We start from the raw sequence: 18534 nt of genomic DNA, 5'->3' as shown, positions 1-18534 counted from the left end.
AGCGTACGTCGCTGTTCTGTATAACCAAGAAACGTGAACGGTCAATAAATTCAATAAACATGTCCTCGATTGAGACGGTGTTCGTGACTATCTATCATCATCTTGTGCTTTTTGCATTGCGGATCAGACGCTAACTCTTGCTTTCTTTCATTTTCTTTTACAGATGAATGTCGTCCATGAGCTGCAAGAAAACATCGCTTCGTTTGCGGCACCGACACGAGATCTCAACAAGAAGCGTACCTTCAAGCAGAAGCGAGCCCAAGAAAATCAACGGATAACGCTGGCAGAAAATCAAATGCTTTAGAACTGAAACGGCATTTATATGGAAAATACGTTGGATTCCTTTATTGTTTCTCTTTGTTCTCTCTGCCATGCTATGCTGGCGTAAATAATAGGACTCCGTCTAGACTGGCGCTCTTGCATCGCCCACACATCACTCGTGCTGGTGGTACGGCGTTAAATACTCTGCGTCGATGGACGCCGGTAGCCATACGCTACCATTTACAAGAGTTTACAGCGCAATGGATAAGTACTTTGAAGAATAAACGAATGTATAATATGGATTCAAAAATGGAATCTCTTACACCATTTCAACGGCCAATGCGACACCCATGCCACCGCCGACGCAGAGCGAAGCAACACCTTTCTTGCCACCGGTCCGTCGTAGCGCGTACAAGAGCGTTACCAACACTCTACAACCTATGGAAAATGGAGCAAAGCATAAGCGGCCAATCGGGAATTTACTATCTGTCACCACTTACCGGAGGCACCAATGGGATGTCCAAGAGCGATCGCACCACCTCCAACGTTAACCTTCGCTGGATCGACACCAAGACCCTTGTTAACGGCGAGCGCCTGGGCAGCGAATGCCTCGTTCAGTTCAAACAGATCAACATCTTCCAGCTTCCAGCCAGCCTTTGTAAGCTACAACGAGAACACAATCGAGATTAGAAACCGCACTCTTGGGAAAATTACGTCAACCGGTAGCCTACCACAGCCTGCACCGCCGAGATCGGTCCCGCACCCATCGTCTTCGGACAGATGCCAGTTTGCGCGTACGCCACGATCTTGGCCAACGGTTTCGCACCTCGCTTCTCCACCTCCGAGCCGGCCATCAGCAGCACGGCGGCTGCCGAATCGTTAATGCCCGACGCGTTTCCCGGTGTGACGGTTCCATCCTTGATAAAGCACGGTCGTAGCTTGGCCAACGATTCCACCGTCGTCCCGTGCTTCGGGTACTCATCCACCGCAAACTGGATGGTTTCCTTGCGACCCACGACCGGTACAGCAACGATCTCGTCATTGAAATAGCCCTTCTTTTGCGATTCTTCCGCCAGCTGCTGGCTCTTCGCCGCGAACGCATCCTGTGCCTCGCGGCTTATCTCGTACTCTTTGCCCAGATTTTCCGCCGTAACGCCCATATGCAGATCATAGAATGCATCCGTTAGTCCATCGTTCAACATCGTATCGACCATTTTCGCTTCCCCCATCTTGGTGCCGGCGCGCAGATGGAGCACGTGCGGTGACTTGGACATCGATTCCTGACCACCGGCAACGACGATGGTAGCATCACCACAGCGAATGGACTGATAAGCGAGGGCCACCGTTTTCAGCCCCGAGCCGCACAGCATGTTGATGGTGTACGCTGGAACTTCCTTCGGTACACCGGCCTTGAATGATGCCTGGCGGGCCGGATTTTGACCTTGGCCTGCAGTAAGGGATTGCCCGAGGATTACCTCACTGACATCGCTACCCTCGACGCCGGCACGTTTCAGCACTTCCTGCACCGTGACCGCTCCGAGTTCGGCCGCGGTTAACGACGACAGGGTACCCATGAAGTTGCCTACGGAGAAACAATGAATTGGAATTAAATGACGATTCCATAAATGGATAATCAAGAACTAGCGTATGTTTATATTTTTTATCAATTAATGCTTTTGGTGGAATGGTTCACGAGGGGTAATTAGTTCGATTGATAAAAAACATAATTAACGGAGTAATTAAAGAAATGTTGTTTTTGCTCATTATATACTCATCAATGAATCATCGCTAAACGTGGAATGTTGTTGATCGTTTCTTCTCGAAATAAAACCGAAAGCATTCAATGTTTGGTATCAACGAAGCAGGGAATGGAAGAATTGGCGCTATCGTTTTTATACAACAATCAAATAATAATAATATCGGCATGATTGTGTGTGGGATGGTCAACCATACACGATCGCGAACCACTTCTTCGAAATCGTACAAAGCGTTATTCGACGCTGGTTGACTGGAAAGGCGAACATTTTTATGTAAATATCGCACCTATCCGATGGTGCCATCCGCAGAGATCCTGTTCGCATTTACATATTCAATTCCTACCGCTCGACGACGTTGCATAAAAGATGCCAGAGATCTTTTCGAGAAGCAGCAGTATTAGCTGCAGTCGTTATCTATTGCCGCATTGGGGGGTAGAGTTCGAAAACAATGCAGGAGGGTAGATAAACCATTTCCCCCGTCCATCGGGTTTGGGTTTTCTTGGCTGAACTTCGATCACCTCGAATCGACTGTTGCGCCTTGGTTTTTGGGTATTGGCCTGGGTATTGGTACGGGATCGGCTAGGAAAACACGGCAATGCAGGCATTTCGAAATCACGGCGTCACGTAACGGCACACACGTTTGTTCACGCACCACCAGCCGTGACCACGATACCGCATAACATTTGAACATTTTCACCTTACTTCGCTTCCTCTTTATCACCCTCCTTCGTTTGTTCTACGGGTTTTATGGGCCCCAGCATAGTTTGTGCGTTCGTCATTCATGTTTTGGCATGTAATCGAGGCACGAGATCACACGTTTCCTACCTACCGATCGGGGTTCTGGCCGCCGATACGATGAAAACTTCGTCCGCTGATGATGTCATGTTGGCGGCGTTGGTTTTTTTACGGGATGATCCTCGAAGAAAGTTTGTTGCCGGGCTGCGTGTGCAGGGTGGAAAGCTAAGAAGCGCAGAAGAAAGAATGCAGAAATGCTCTTGTGCACCCATGAGTCACCCATGAAAATCATACGATTGTGAGCCGCAAATGCTGCCGATAGTTACCTGGCGAAGCGCCTTACCGGAACACGTCAGCGTGGAGCTAAACACAAAGCACGACTCGCCGATTTCGGTTTTTCACTCTCACGGTGGGGAGTGCGCTCAGACCATCGCCGAAACGGGTTTCCTCAGTGCACGCTTTCACCCGTCCCCCACTCGAACTCTATACCCCTTTCGATGGGTTGGCCGGGGGGGCTGTTGCTGTTCGCGCCATGTGCTCGTCGAGACCCTCGAAACCAAATTGAGTGTCTCTACTCGAAAATAAAAACGTGATAAGACGATTATTCAGAAGTTGGTCTTCGGATCTTTGTTTTACAAGTTCTCATCCGTTTTAGCATACTTTCATGGGGTAAATTATATATTTTAGAGTGCTAAAATCCCATTAATTAGTTTTCTTCTCTCATTGAAACCATATAAAACGTACATCTTTTTCACAGGACCAACATTTTTAAATTTAAATTAAAGTATTAAGGAGATAAATGAGTAGTGTTATAACTGGAAATAATTTTGGAAATGTTTTCCACCACCTTTCCAGATCCACCGTTTTACAAAAAAAAATACCTCGATTGTCACAAATAAAGTACAAAATGGTGGCTAAAAACGACTTTACCTGGCTATTTAAGACACCTCGATTTTTTGCGTGTTGCGGTCGTCGTGCATCGCCGAAGGGTAGAGGCAACATAACTCGGCGACGTGTGAGCGAGCGAGGTAGCAGCAGGTAAGGAAAAGCGTGCTGCGTGCGTTTTTGGATGCTGGATCTTCAGCGATCAGCACCAGCAGATCTGTCTAGCACCCCCGCAACGTCTTGCGCCAGACGGCTAGAGCGTTTCGAACACCCAGAAGCAGAACACCCAGATCTAGTGGTGAGCCCGACCACCATCTGCCACTGTGTGGTCCCCCTTTGCCTCGTGTGCGGCCATCGAAACGAAGTGGAAAAGTGGAAAACTGCATCGACACGACGACTTTTCCTTTGTGCTCCCCTGTGCCAAGTGTTGGTGTGAAAAACTGTTCCCCGGATGATCACCACCTTCGGCACCCGTCGGCACCGCCACCACTCTCCGTGCAGTTCGGTGCCGCATCCGCTTTTCTAATGCCATGCCGTTTTCCCGTTTCCACAGCAATCAGCATCTGGTGGGGCCGCGACGATAAAATTGCTGGTGTTTTTTTGTTTCCTGCGTTGATTGTGTTATCTGTGTGCTTTCTGTGCTGTCCGGGATCGTTTGCGCGGTGCTGGCAGTAATCGATTCCAAAGGTCACACCTGCAACGACAAGATATCCCTCCGGAACGTGTGCAGAAGCACGCAACCCGGTAAACCTCCGGCACCCCCCCCATTCACGACGATCCAGCGCCGTGGTCCCGTCGCGCCGAAGCCATCGTTACAGGCCAGGTTCGTCGGAAGTTTCTCGACGATCAGCACATAAAGTGGAATATACTTCTCCGTTCGTCGCGGGAGGCATTTGCCGGCCACAGCAGAGGAGGTTGTCGATACAGCATCAGCGCCAACTCTTTCGTCATTCTTGGACTGTGAAGAGGAGCCACCGCGAAGAACGATCGAGAGCAAGCGCCAGTGAGTAAGGTCGCCACCGCCGTTGCCGTTGCCGTTGTCGTCGCCGTCGTCACCGCCAGGTTGTCAGGTGCGGCCTTCCTTGCTTGCCTAGGGAGAGCGAGAGCGCGAGAAGTGCGTGAACCGCGGATTGCGAGTGTGTCAGTGCCAGCAGTAGAATCCCGCGTCCGTACACGGGCCGCGTGCGTGTGTGTGTGTGTAGCTGCCGAGCAGCTGAGAGAGCGAGCCGCCTGGCCCAGATGCTCGACTAGTGTGTTTGTGCGTCAGTGTCCAGTGTATGTATGATAGCGCGAGCGCAACTGCGCGCCTGTGTATGTGTGTGTGCTGTACGTTACATTGCGTACACTCTCTTGTGCTCCCCTCGCATATCGCGAACTAGCCGCAGCAGCAGCAGCACCACCAGCGACGACAGCAGCTGGGCACAGGCTTTCGGTTGCCAGGTATTCTGGAAAGGAAAAAGGCGTGCATTTTCCTTCCACTGACCACCGCGGGGTGTGAAAAATCAATCGGATAGTGCGTCGTGTGTCGCCTGTGCGTTTGTGTGTTCGGTGTAAAGGTGTGTGTACACGACTAGATCTAGTGTGTTGGCATTTGCCGTCGCCGGGGGCTCCGCTGCGAAGAAGAAGAGTAGATCTAGTATACGTGGTGACGGCCTTCTTCCTCCGTAGTGTGTGCGCGAGGTCATCGCGTGTTGTGCTGCTGCTGCAGGTCATCATCGTTGCGCCGTCGGTGCAAGAAAGTGCAACAACACCCACCGCGCCCCCTCGGTTGGTGAACCAACCTTCTTGTCTTGCAGAGCGAGCGAGAGAGCAAGCGAGAGAGATCAGCGCGCGGAGCTGCGATCATCGACACTGAAAAGTTCCCTCCCCGGAAAACTCCGATTCCGAAAGAAAAGTCTAGCCCTCCGAAGACGAAGACGACAACGAAGACTCCAGAAGTCGAAGCGTGAACGCGTTCCTTTGCGCACATAAAAACGACGACATACGAAGAGTTGTAAACATGGCGGATTCGATGGAAGAAATTAACCAAATTCTCAACAGTAAAACGCAATCACCAGGTACGTTTGGTTGTTAGAGAGATAGGAAGAAAAAGGGGGGAGACCTGCAAAGGTTGGAGTATCTTAGGGGGGAGAGAGAGCGAGAACCAGGAAGACGAGAAGCGAGTGCGAAAGAGCCCGCCGCTCTCACTCGTGCTCCTTCTTACGCTCTCGTTCCCTCTCTTGCTCACGTGTTTCCGGTTCCGTTTCGTCGGCATCGACCAGAACAAACTAGAACCGACCTCGTCATCAGTGGGATTGGGGGGAAGAGGTAGAAGAGAGAGAGAGAGACTGGAAGAAAGGCATCCAGAGCAGCCGTTGCAACAACCGGTTGGTTGGTCGGTCGGTTGGATTGGGGTCCAACGAGACGACGACAACGCGACGACGACGACGACGACGCCTGCTTTGCGTTTTCCCTATATCCTTGCTTCTCTGCGCTGCGCGGAATCGATCGGGAAATGGGGACCGCTTTGCGGGAACCAACAGCAGCAGCCACAGCAGCAGTAGCCCCATCGTTCCTTTTCCAACGCACACTATGTCTCTCGCTTTTTCGTTCTCGCCTCTTGGTATGGCTACCAATGGCAGGGAAGGGGGGTCGATGGTGGGATGGATTTTTATTGATCGCCCATGCCGCGCACCGTATTTGTCGCCCGAGAGGCTGTGGGACGGCTAATGGGGTGCTGCTGGTGGTCGAAGGACAAGCTATCGCTGGACAACCTTGAGACAGATTTGGATTACGGAGACAGGTGGGTGGGGGCTTCACAGGCTGGGTCTGGGCAGACGATTAGTGGTGGTTCTGCGTTTTTGGAGCGTGGAGCAAACGGACACTCATTCGGTTGGCTTCTTCGCTCTGTTTAATTGTTTGTCTTGCTGCGACACACCGCTCCTGTCGCGCCTCCTGGTTTAGAAGCTCTCCTTATCCTCTCCATCGGTCGGTTCTCGCTTGCCAGTTCATGCCAGGGTGATGGGCATTTGGTGTGGGGGATTCGGATACGGAAAATTGAACTTTATGGCGATAGTCTGCGGTATTTTAAAACATGACGTCACGTAAGCCACGCTGCGCCAGGCTTATTGAAATCAGATCGAAATTCAATTATTCACATTAGAGAATTTCCGTCCTTTTTTTTGGATCGTCTTTCCTTCTTGGCATGTCCTTCTTCAAGCTCTGAATCTAATCGAGAGCATCACCAAGGTATCTGGCGTCTCTATAGAGCTATTTCGCCATATTGGTGTCCCGAGGAGCCAGCTCGATTTCAACCTGTCTGGGAATGGTAGAATATTCCGGAAGTTGTATCGCCGGTTTCGAGCAAAACATCGTCCAACACCCGGCATGAATGCAATATCTTGCCAATGTAGTGGCTGTATTCGCTGTATTGGTGTGCCGTTCACAGGGAACGTATAGTGTCCTTACGGTCGTGTCTTCATGACAGTTGTGCGCCCGACCCGACTTGGCTCATAGCCTAGTACATCGCCATGCTTTAGCTATTCGAATGCTTTCGCTTGAAAAAGGGATACTGTATCGATCGATGGTCCTGTCGTTTCCCCTGTCGTAGTACTACCTCCATAAACTTCCCCCCGTTCCAGGCATGCAGGAGTCAAGGGGTTTTCCCCGACCCCAACGAAAGGGCATTACACTATCCGTGGTGTGGATTCCACGTGGTGCACAATCGTGTGGCCGACATAGAGGTTAATATTGGAACCAATATCGTGCTGTCCCGGTTTTGCGTAACTCGAGAATCGACTCCCATTGCTGCTGGTTCCACACTAGTAGTGCTCTAATGTCAATGGCAGAAAACACTGCACATTGTTGCCCGATGAATTGTATCGAGCTATCGGTGGAAAGTGAGGAATTCGATCGAAACCGAACCGCGATCGCCAGACGGCAGCGGAGACGGGTGGACACATACTTCTCGTCGGAGGAGGGGAGAGATTGTATTACCGCTACTCACTACTAGGGCCTCTTCCTCATTGCGCGCGCCTTGCACTCTTGTCCCCGAGATGGGCGCCCGAGCAGTGAGCGACATTTTCGCAGCCTATCGCCAGCCAGCCCGCTGTAAGTGTAATTGGATAGTGTGCCGGAAGTGAGAAAAGGAACGTTTCTCCGAACTGCTGCCACGGAAGCAAACCGAGTTGGCTACCACATTTCACTAATCCGGCTCGGATCGGATCGGCTCGGCCGACCAAAGGACAAGTGTGCACGAGAGTGTCCTATTGCAGGCGGTATTTGCGATGAATATTCAACGCAAGCAAGGACACTCTTTGCTCGTTAATAACGTGTTGGCCTATGATTGTTATGCTACTACTTTGATAAAGCGTCACAGTAACGCGTAAGTCTCGTATTTACGGTTCCATGGTTCCCTTTTCAATCGTCGCAAATCGTTTTACACTTTAGTACAATTCCTTTCAATTGCACCATCCAAATAGTGTGGTACCAAGGTCGCAAAAAGGTAGGAGAGACGGCTGCTCGTCGTCTGCACGATAAACCAATCCCTTGATGGCACGAAGAAGGAAGGTGGTCAACGAAACGATGGCTTTTGAAATCCTTCCGCGTGGGTCGTATAGGCGATGGTGGAGGCTTTCGTCGAGACCTTAGGTTTCTCACGCCAAGGCAATGTAGGGGTCGAAAGCAAAAACGAAAGACCCCAGACCCGAGACCACTCTACTGTACATTGCAAACCTCCGCAATGTTCGCTCGTCGCTCGCTTTACTACTTTTGCCGGCTTTTGGTGCGGTACTGAGGCAAGAAAACCTCACATATTTATCTCAACAGAAACAAGCGAATGAAAAAAAAATGGGAAAAAGATCCTCCTAACGGAAAGCGGAGTAACCACTCACCAGTTCCCCCAAGGGAGAGAGAAAGAAGTGGGTGAACTCACTACTGCTGCAACCCTGAATGGCTCTATGGGGTGTATAGGTACCTTCAAAATGGCACGGTATGCAGGCTTATGAATAAAACAATTTCATTTCAAAACGGGGCTTAAAGAAGAAGTAAAAACAAACTAAACTGCTGTATGCTTCAGCAGACAGAAGGAGCAGCAGCAGCGGCAGCAACAGAAGGAGGAGGGAGTCTCGAACGAAGTCGACGAACGGTTAGCGGAACTCGCACTGTGTCTGGCCACGGCGATGGTGTTAGTCGGCAGGCTCCGCTTCGCCACTCTGTACTCTGGTGGAAGGACAACGATTCGACCGATTCGACCATTCGGTCGGTGCTAAATCTGTGTCGCTTCGCCTTCTTAGCCGCAAAGCCTTCGGGCGATGCATTCCCATTTTTGGGCTGAAAGTAATAACATTAAGCATCAGTGGCGCAGCACCAGCAGCAACCTTGAAGGTGATGTAGTGGTGTGACATGCAAAATACTATCCCCAGACTTGAGGGTTTGCGCTTTAAAGCACAAGGACAACCCCCTCCACCCTCCCAAACCTTCAGTGCCGCGCTAGTGGCGTTACTTATGGATGAGCGAAATGCATTTCACGATGCAACGTTGGGGGGAACAACTTGTTTTCTGAAGGAAAAAGCACCCGTCCGTGTGTTCCGTATGGGTCCGTCGCGCAGGCTCGTACGCTCATCTTTCATGTGGAGAGTATTACGTGAAGTACGTGAACCAGCAGCACCACCACAACATGGAATAGCAATGTGTTACCTGTCGGAGCGGACAGCAATTTTTATGCTTAGGCGCCGCGCTATGCATCAACGCTTATAGGTATTTGTTGTTGAATAGGAAGGAGTGAGCGAGGGGATGTTTTGCTTCGAGGCATTTTAACGCTATTATTATGCTTGGTTTAAAGATATGCTTCTCCTCAAAGAAAAGTGTAGAACAAAAGCAAATATTGTTCGCGTAACTTTCTTTATGAATCCCGTGGGGGTTTCTCATATCCTAATTACCATCTGATGACTGGTCGGCATTTAGTGCTAATGTAACGACTCTCCATCGGAGCCGGAGGATTTAAATAATGCATCCATAACTAGGCGCGAAGCAATTTGCGGAATGTCCCTTCGGGAGAGGAAGCAGCCATTTAGCTTGCTGACTTCGCCGCCATTTAGGTGGCCATTTAGGTGGCCATTTGGTGGTTTGCCTTTGATTTCCGCTTCGCACAAGGCGGCCGAGATTCAAATTAATTTCAAAGACCGTCATCAGCTTCCAACTGGTGCTCTCTTTCTCTCTGTGGCCGTTTTCGGACAGTTTTAGGGGTCCACGAAACGGTCAGCATAATTTGGGTGACGGCAAAACCCCTTGAGGAGCAATAGAGGAACGACGAGCGACGCGACGCGACGACAGAGAAGAAAGTCCGGACGGAGGGCTTAATGGCATTTCTGCTCGATTAAATTGATTCTCCCTCTCTGGAGGCAGAGATTTTAATAGGGCCCATCATCTTTTGCCATCCCCCGAGCAAACCCCATAAAGGGCTCGCGTGTTAGATCAACCGTAAGCCGTTGGCCAGTATCCTGGGAACGTGAACAATGGCATGCTGGGGAGCGATTTTTCCGCCGCCTTTCGTCGTCTATCTCTCGCGCGCGCCACGTCGTCTGTCCGGCCCGGACAGAGGCAATCGAAGAAGTGGCTGGAAAAATGGCCAGCTTCATAAAAATAGGAAACGAACCAACCACCATCACCACCAGGCCAGACCAGTGACAATGCGGCCAAACCGACGACGTCTGCGATCGTCTGCGACCGATCCGAATCGAATGAAAATGTTGGCCACAAGTCACGACGACAGAAACATCAAGCAGAAGGAGAAAAAAAAACCGTTGAAATCGTCGTCGTCGTCGTCGTTGTCGCTGTCGTCCGCTGTCCGGTGAAAGAATGGGGTGGCCACAGCAGCGCAGTCACTCGCACACGATTCATACGCTTTCCGCTTCGAAGAAAAGGGGGGGAGGCCTGAACTGTGATGAAATTACGGTGCTTTTGGCGCTCGCTAAGGAGCCTTAACCGTGGACACACGGTTTAGGGAGGCAAGTGTCTGTCTTGCCAGATTTCCAGAGCTTCCGTTCCGGCGGACAAAGTCCAGAGCAGGCCAGACCTAGGCATAGAGAGTAGTTGGGTCTAGGTGTTGGTCTCGCTTTGGTGACTTGTGGAACCATTTGCTGCGCTGGTTCTCCTTTTGGAATCTAATTAATTTACTGCTCGAGAAATTGGACGAAGCACAGGCCGCAGCGAGGCCCCCACCGGTGACCAACCGGAACCTCCGGTGCCGCGGGAGTGCTGCATACATTTCTCCGCGGACCCGGTGAGTTGGGATTGAGCCGCACAAGATTAGATTGGGCTCGGTTGGCCGTTAATAGGACTAGCGGTAGCATGTCACCACCGGAGTGTTATTGTGTTTCTCTTAAATTGATGTTTCCATTCCCAACGAATGTATACACTTTTGAGGAGGATGTGATTACGAGCGTTAACGTTGAGTTTGCTCAATTCGGTTTCAATTATTCAATCATCGTTTGTAATTGATCATTAACGAGATTCGATTTAAATTTATGTTTACAAATCCATCCATCTTTTAGAATCAACATCGTTTGCCAAAATCGATACCGATTATGCTCGACAATCCGTGGGTCGTATGCTGGTGGTGCGTGTGTTTGCACCACCCCGCCCAACCGCCCGGGCGGAGCATGCATCATAAGTTATGGCATCGAATGTGGGGTGGTGGCGGTGCTGGCACGCTACCATATATCCGAACTCTACGGTGCCGTGCGGTGCGATACGCCCATTTAAGGTGGGGCGCGCGCATTCGAAAGGGGGCCACCGTCTCATAAGGGGGTCACGCCAGTTCAAACGGCCCGACCAACGGCCAGTAGGCAGACAGGCCGAGAAGGGGTGAAGGTAGCATTGATAGCAAAACGAAAAATGAAAAGAAAAAAAACACGCGAAATACGGGTCATTGTAAAGTGTGCCAAATATGTGCAGCAGCGTGCGGCGAGCATAGCGGCGGCGCGATAATGCGATACGCTCGCCTGGCCACTGGTTGGCGCCGTGCCAAACGCGGCTGCCGCAGAACTTGCCGCGTTCGATTCATTTATTATCGAGCACCATAATTGAACCTTGTAAAGAAGCAGCAGCAGCAACCCACCCCCCTTTGCGGAAAGCTCACCAACACAGCTTTGAAGCTGCTGTTAAAATGAAAGACAATTTTGCAAAAGATGTTTATCAACGTTTTAAGCATAGAATATGGCAGAGAATTGGTTAGAAAATATCTGGAAACGACCTTAACCTTTTCCATATCGCTCTTCCAACAGAGTTCATTAATGCTCCTGAGTGTATAACTTTTACGGCTCAAAATTTGCATATCATTCACACGCAGACACACGCACGACTGTGCAGCACAAACGGCAGCTCCAACGCTTAACAAGAGAGCCCAAAAGCCAAATATCCAAAGCATTCGCACGAGCCTCAACGTGCGGAAAGTCGGCGGCAACACCATCACCATCGTTGTGTGCCTGGAGGTCGGCCAATACTCACGCATGCTTGCGTTTGTAACAGACAAAAAAAAACAACCAACCAACCAAAAGAGAAAACCGTCATCTTGTATAGCGCTCTTGCATTTTGGAGGCCAAGCGGAGCGGTTGCGATCGCACGCCTGGTTAAGGGGCCCGAGAGTGAGCTTCATTTGCTGGTTTCGTGAGTTTACAGCGAGGTGAAAATGTTCACACTCGCCCTTTAACTAGTGTAACCGCCATCTCCTGTTACTCCTCTACCCGGCCCCCCGTCAAGTGAAATGATGTGTTAATTTCAATGTCAGCACCAAATGAGCACCTTCAGAGCGGGGTTAGGGGAGGTTTCTACAGCATAACATGAGAGAGATGCGACACTCGGAGGTAAAATGGCGCATCATTAACCGCCACCAGTAGTCTCTTTCTCTCTCTCTTTCTGATGTTTTGTGTGTGATTTTGTTTAAATGTCCCTTTTTCGCCAACTTACAACAAATTCCGGGGCGTAACTTTTGCGTTAATATTGCACAAAGCATCGTAGCTTTTATGTTTTACCGAGCCGGCGCAGTTATCTTATCCCTAACACTCGAGGTTTGTTGGGCTCGTGAGGTGAAGTGGTGGCGATGGTTAAGTGGTTGGTTGCCTCACTTTCGGAGAACCAGAAGCCTGCTGGGGAGACCGTTGTGATGTCAAATCTGTTTCTTCTTCCAACTTCTATAAAAAAACATATTTTATGCTACCTAATCGCGGACATTTTATACACGAGTTTGAGGCACAGAAACGCGACTCCCCGTTTGGGAACTTGCCAGTGCGCGCTGTCTGTCATGGTTGACTGCCGGTTGTAGACCGGGAAAGTCCAATGATAGATTTGCCAATTTGTCATTCGCTCATCATTCTTCGCTCGCTTGCTTTTCCCCGCGGGGGCTAAGCAGGTCTTGGGAACGGTGACCGGTTCCGTTGGGTGCCCAACAGTCAAACACGAATGACGGCCACTGATGGCATGGGGTCAACGATCGCACTGGAACGGCCTGCCGGTGCTGCCCGGTGGTGTCTTTCTCTCTTTTTCTCTTTCTCTCTTTCTCTCTGTTCCGTGCGCCATTCCATCATCGTCCACATTGCGCGCGACCACGACCTTGACACTGATCGTCACTGAAAAAAAGCGCTGAAGAAGCTGTCAAGCGAAAACAACACCGCGACGGGGGAGCATACCAAGGGCAAGCTTTTCACCGAGCGAATGATCATCATCATCGTCGTCGTCGTCGTCGTGGTCGGTGGATCGTCGATGGCAGTCTGTGACCACCTGACACGCTGGGGTGTTCTTCTCTTGTGGGAGATTCGCAGTTTTTCTCATCTACACTCCAGGATGATCGTGCGTCATTTATGCGCCGTGGTGTGTTCTTGCAACAATCGATCGCATTATGTACGCGCGGCCGAACCGCTTGTTCGTCCAGCACCAGTCTCGTCTTCTCCAGAAAAAAACAGCAGTTTCTGGTTAGCGATGGAATTTCTTTTTTTCTCTCTCTCCCTCTGCATCCCCGTAAGATCACAATTTAATTAGCGTTCTTCGGTGATGGGTGCTGCTGCTGCTGCTGCTGCTGAGGAGCGAATGATCGAAAAGTCAAAAGCCTTTCGACGTCAGCAGCAAGGCTCGACCGCGAATGATTGGGCTTAAATGAGATATGGCGCATTACCGCCCGCGCAGGGGGAATCGGAACAACGAACAGCAGCAGCTCCCCTTTGGTGGGGGTGTTCTGCTGCTGCCTGTAAGCCGCCGTCCATCTGTTCCGAAGCATACCGGTTTCCTCTTGCTTCCTTCTTCTCTGGCCCGGCTGGCTGGCATTGACTCGCGTCCATGAACAACGTCCTAATGGAAAAGCGGCAGAGCACCAGGGCAGGTGGTGTGTGGTGTAAAGAGAGCATTGAATGGAGTGGAATGCACTTTGCACGCTCCTCTGGCCTCGAGGTTGATTTATTTCTTCAAACCGCCCCGCACCAATGGTGGTACTGTGCGTGTGCGTGTGTGTGCGCGAACCAGCATTACTTCATTTTTGGGTTGCAGGCATCACCGAAAAAAATGTTGGTTTTCTTTCGCATCACTATTCCCCCGCCTCCTCCGAAGTCTCCCAAAAACCCATGATTGATAACCACTTCACGTTTGTGCTGGCAGCTCTCCTTGGTTTGGTTTTGTGGTTCCGGAATGTTCTGATTTCTTTTTGACCACCCCCCTCGTTTGAGGTGCGCAATCATTAGAGAAGTGGAAAGGAGGGAGGTAGCCCATAAATTGGATCCTATCTCAAGTTCTACCACCAAATCGATATTGACGTGTTAACGGGGCCGCCAGTAACACGGTATGCGTGTGTGTTTGTGTGGTCTCACACATCACTTCACGTCACACGTGCACACGGTAGTACACCACACCGTGGCACCATCAACTGATCATGGCGTGAAACTAGCGCCTCGGTGTCATTAGTCATCCTTGCATCGGCCAAACGACCGGCGGCGGTCGGTCCGGTGTGCATCGATCGATTTTCCCCCAACTCCTTTCGACCCCAGAAAGCTCTCCCACCCCTCATCAGCATTGCATTTTCCCTTCGCTTTTCCTTCGACGTGTGCGTGCAGGAATTTGTCGGCCGCGGTGGTGGTCGGTGGTCGGTCTTCCGGGGGGTAGACCGCTCGCATATCGCGTTGCTGACATCGAAAATGTTGCGTTTGTAGTGCCGAACGCCTCGCCTCGTCAGCTCGTGGTGGTTGCGATCGATTCAGCGGAATGGCCGGGAGTGTTGGCGTGCAGCAGCGCCGGTAGCGGCTTAATAAAACACACGCGGTCACCCCCACTGCCGCCTCCTACACGCACGCGTACACGCAGGCGAAGGTGTTTTGCTGATAGAAATTGGGGAAAATTTACCAATACCCATTCCCCACGATAATGTTCAAGGGCCAAAGAGGAAGGAGGCTCTTGATGCTTGGTGCTTATCAGGAAATGGTGGATTTTGTTTGATTAAAAATAATTATCGCGTGTGCGTGCGTTCGATCAGGGATGGTTTAATGTTTTGATTAGTGCGCGATGCTTCGATCTGCATCCGCGTTCGCCAGCAGCAAATGAGCATAACTCGAACAACAATAACAACCACAACCGATCACCTGAAGCCGGTGCTGCCAGCCAACCAGCCAGCCAGCCAACCAGCCCGAGTGCGCGGCATGTGCTGCGTTGGTGGTTCCGGTGGGCGGCCAATAACCCCGTTTTATGCCAGCTAGCCAGGCGAGGGGTTGAATGTTTTCCATGCCATTTACGACTGTTGGCCCTTATTTATTCACAGCTTTCCGAGTGAAGAGCCCAAATACTCTCCCTTCCTCCTGCCCCCCCCCCCCCTTTCTGGCTATCGAGAGACGTTGATATTGTTACCCCTCGGCATCGTTCGGATCCTTCAATTTGATATGATGGCGAGAAGGGAGGGGGCAACATCGCAACGCATAGCATCATGTTTTGTTTTAGCTTTGCTCACCGTCGGGCGCCGAATGGCGTGTGTTCGCGTAACCAGCAGCTAACCGTTTTGGACCAGCCGGAAGTATCTTATTCCCGAGGAACGAGGAAAACACCAAAATAGTTTCCCTTTTTTCCTTTTGCCGCTGTTGCTGCTGCAGCACACGGTTCTGAACCAATTTTCGATTCCATTTTCGTGAACGTTGAGGTCATCTGCCTCGAGGTAGAGGAACAGTGGAACGGAAGCGCCGGTGTAAGGTGCTCCACGTAAACGTTTCTATAATCTCCCGGGGGTTTCCAGCTTCATCGATCGCCGCGGGAAATGGAACGACCTGGATTCAAAAAAGGAAGGAAAATGGAAGGGAAAAAATGACGATTGGACGGGGACACCATTTCAATTAGATTATGGCCGACGGTGGTTTTGATCCTTTTCGTGCCCGTTTGGCGAACTCTATGACGCTCGAGAATTGCGTGGAAAAAGGCCATTGACTCACACTACATTATTGATTCACCATTAAATAGCGATTGCGCTTTACAGCGGAAAATGGTCGCAAAATGGTCGATTTTGGAGTGGAGCGGATTGGTCAGTTATTTTTGTTTTAAACTTTTGACGAGAATAAGCTTAGTTTCTTGAAGGTGCAACGCGAGAACTGCGACTGCGAAGTGGTTAATATTAAAATTATTTTATTTTTTACTTTCCGCCTCACTCACTTCTCCGTTGGCGTTAGGCATCAACGACGCTCGTCGCTACTAACTGTACATACACCAGCACACCATCGCTAGCTGGAAGTAGCGCTAATTAAGTCCATAATCTAGTTTTGGTTATCTTCTAGTCGAGGGTCCGGCCTAATCAGCCAGCCAACCAGCTTCTCTCTCTATCTCTCCCTACCTTGACTAGCCCGACTGGCTCGTTAGCCAGTTGTGCGCTCGGTGCTACGATGCCACGATAGTTTGGTGTATTGTTTTGGGCCGGTAATGCTGAGAGAGTTTTTTTTTAGCTACACAACCTCCTTTCCGCTCGTCGCCGCCGCCGCCACCTCGAGAACGTGGTCTAATGCGATGCCATATGGAGTAAGACGAATTAAGCGTAACGGAGCATTGTGCTTTTTCTCCTTCCTCCTTGATTTTACTTTACTTTTCGGCATTTTTTTTGTTGTTTTCTTGGAGTCTTTGGCTTCTTTTGGGGGGGCTCTGGTTCGTTGACTGCTGCGTGTTGGTTGAGGCGTAGAGCGTGAGTCTCTTGCGGCAGAACACGGGCCGATCTTATGGTGAAAGTAGCACCTGTTCTGTATGTGGCCATTGGCCATTGCAGGTGCAGACGTAGACCGTGAATCATCAGTACTACCACCGATGCTCGACTTCGTGATTCCTAAAAGCATGTGCAGAGCATGTATGGCTTGAGTAATGATCTAAATTTGAATGAAGGAGTTCAAGTGTAATCTTCTGATCCTCTGCTCTACAATGAGCTGGACTAGGCAGTTTTGATCTGATTTCCTATGATTTTATTGCGGACTGATTTGAAAAGAGCACTTATGCTGTTGACAGCCAATGAGAGTCTATCAAATTGATTTTAATTTTTGACGATTTCTGTGCGAGTTATTAGCTAATAAAAGAAACTCGGTTCCCTATGCACAGTATAAGTCCATTCCTACGCTCGCTAGAGCATTTAAAATGGGCGCACGTGAGTCAGCGGTATTTTTAATTTGGTTCCCCTAAAAACACTAGACCATAAAACTCAAATGCTGCCTCTTCCACAAAAGCATGCTTTATGTCAACGTGGTCGCGAGTCGGACCCGCTCACGTAAGCGCCACAACAGTTGCAGATGTTACGCACCGGTAGGCAGACCTCATAAGATGATCTCACCGAGAGCCGAGTTCTAGGTGGCGCAGTATCTGCTCCAAACCATTAAGCATTAAGGCTTCGGTCGTTCGCTCGCTACCCAAACGCTGCTGCTGCTGCACTCCGTTCGGTCACACACGGACACACGACCACCGCTGTGCCGACCGGTCGCTGCTGCTGCTTAGACATTCCGTTTGAATCTCCAAATACCTTTACATGGAGTAATTTATGGATTCAACGATTTGCCGCTGCTGCGTGTACCAGGCACAAGCGTCCTGGCGCGATGTTTTGGTTGCTATTTTAATGAATCCTGGGGTTTGCGACGACACTACGACAACCGGCACCGTCTTCCTTCTGACGCAGGCGAATGAATGTTTAATCCGTCGGTGGACCTGTTTCGGGTCGCATAAGAAGAAAGCAAAATGAACTGGTAAGAGTAACCTGTCTCTGCTCTTAGTCCTGCTGTGTTGTAGCACCGGAATGACAAGAACGTGACGAGTGTTTGGGTGAGGGAATCACCGAGATACTGGCCTTTTGGCCGGACCGCGTTCTCTGCACACACGAAGTGTTCTGTTTAGCTCTGGAGCCTGAATGCAGAACATCGCATTAGCAATGCTAATGAACTGGTCAAGGAGAGTGATGCTGACTTTTGGCACCAGCAACAGCAGTAGTTAATGGATCCAAGTTTAGCTACTTCCTTTAGGCCCACCTTTCGTTCAATGTCGTCTGATCTAATATTTGATCAAGTATGTTCCCCAAAAACTTGGTAGTAGAACTCGTCAGAACTCTAGAAACAGCGTTGAGATGTCCAGTTTTCAGGCAGACCAGACCGAATGTGGATCATGGGAAAAAACAAGATACACACAAGAACACAAACTTACATGCCTGTGAGTGGTCAAGGGAACACATAAGCCAGACGTCATTACGCTATCTGAATGTCATGACTTCCTATCGCTTTATGGGAGAGGCTTCGATGGAACGCAAAAGGAAGCAGAAAACAAACCACATTTCGTTGCGTAAACCATTACCACCACCACCACCAAATCGCCCGGTATGAGTCACCGGTGGCGGTGATTTGCAATAATCACCAAATGAGCGATTACGACTTCTCTTTGGCGT

At 50.2% G+C, this 18534-nt stretch overlaps 3 protein-coding genes across 4 annotated transcripts in view; 2 read left to right on the top strand and 1 right to left on the bottom strand.

Annotated features, from left to right (window-relative positions):
* LOC125949573 (5'-nucleotidase domain-containing protein 1) overlaps positions 1 to 111 on the top strand; it is a 4818-nt gene extending 4707 nt beyond the window's left edge. The window contains exon 3 of the mRNA XM_049676713.1: positions 1 to 111. This exon is cut by the window's left edge and continues 3072 nt beyond it. The gene's annotated coding sequence lies outside the window, so the exon portion shown is untranslated.
* Positions 112 to 319: 208 nt separating this feature from the next.
* On the bottom strand, positions 320 to 3240 carry LOC125949533 (acetyl-CoA acetyltransferase, cytosolic). The gene is made up of 5 exons (XM_049676661.1): positions 3080 to 3240; positions 2848 to 2978; positions 993 to 1843; positions 762 to 924; positions 320 to 699 (listed from the first exon to the last, which is right to left on the bottom strand). Exons 2-5 carry the CDS (start codon positions 2900 to 2902, stop codon positions 581 to 583), a joined length of 1188 nt encoding a protein of 395 aa, XP_049532618.1. The 5' UTR covers positions 2903 to 2978; positions 3080 to 3240; the 3' UTR covers positions 320 to 580.
* Positions 3241 to 3840: 600 nt separating this feature from the next.
* The window catches only part of LOC125949488 (ensconsin), a 104171-nt gene continuing 89477 nt past the window's right edge, over positions 3841 to 18534 (top strand). Inside the window, exon 1 of one of the 2 annotated variants that reach the window (XM_049676583.1) lies at positions 3841 to 5695. In XM_049676583.1, the coding sequence (XP_049532540.1) occupies positions 5638 to 5695 (58 nt within the window). In that variant the 5' untranslated portion in view covers positions 3841 to 5637. The remainder of the gene's footprint in view (positions 5696 to 18534) is intronic. The other variant, XM_049676584.1, reaches the window with a different exon arrangement.

The sequence above is a fragment of the Anopheles darlingi genome, chromosome 2, assembly GCF_943734745.1.
Source record: "Anopheles darlingi chromosome 2, idAnoDarlMG_H_01, whole genome shotgun sequence".
Lineage (NCBI taxonomy): Eukaryota > Metazoa > Arthropoda > Insecta > Diptera > Culicidae > Anopheles > Anopheles darlingi.
This window is presented reverse-complemented; position numbering and strand designations above follow the sequence as displayed.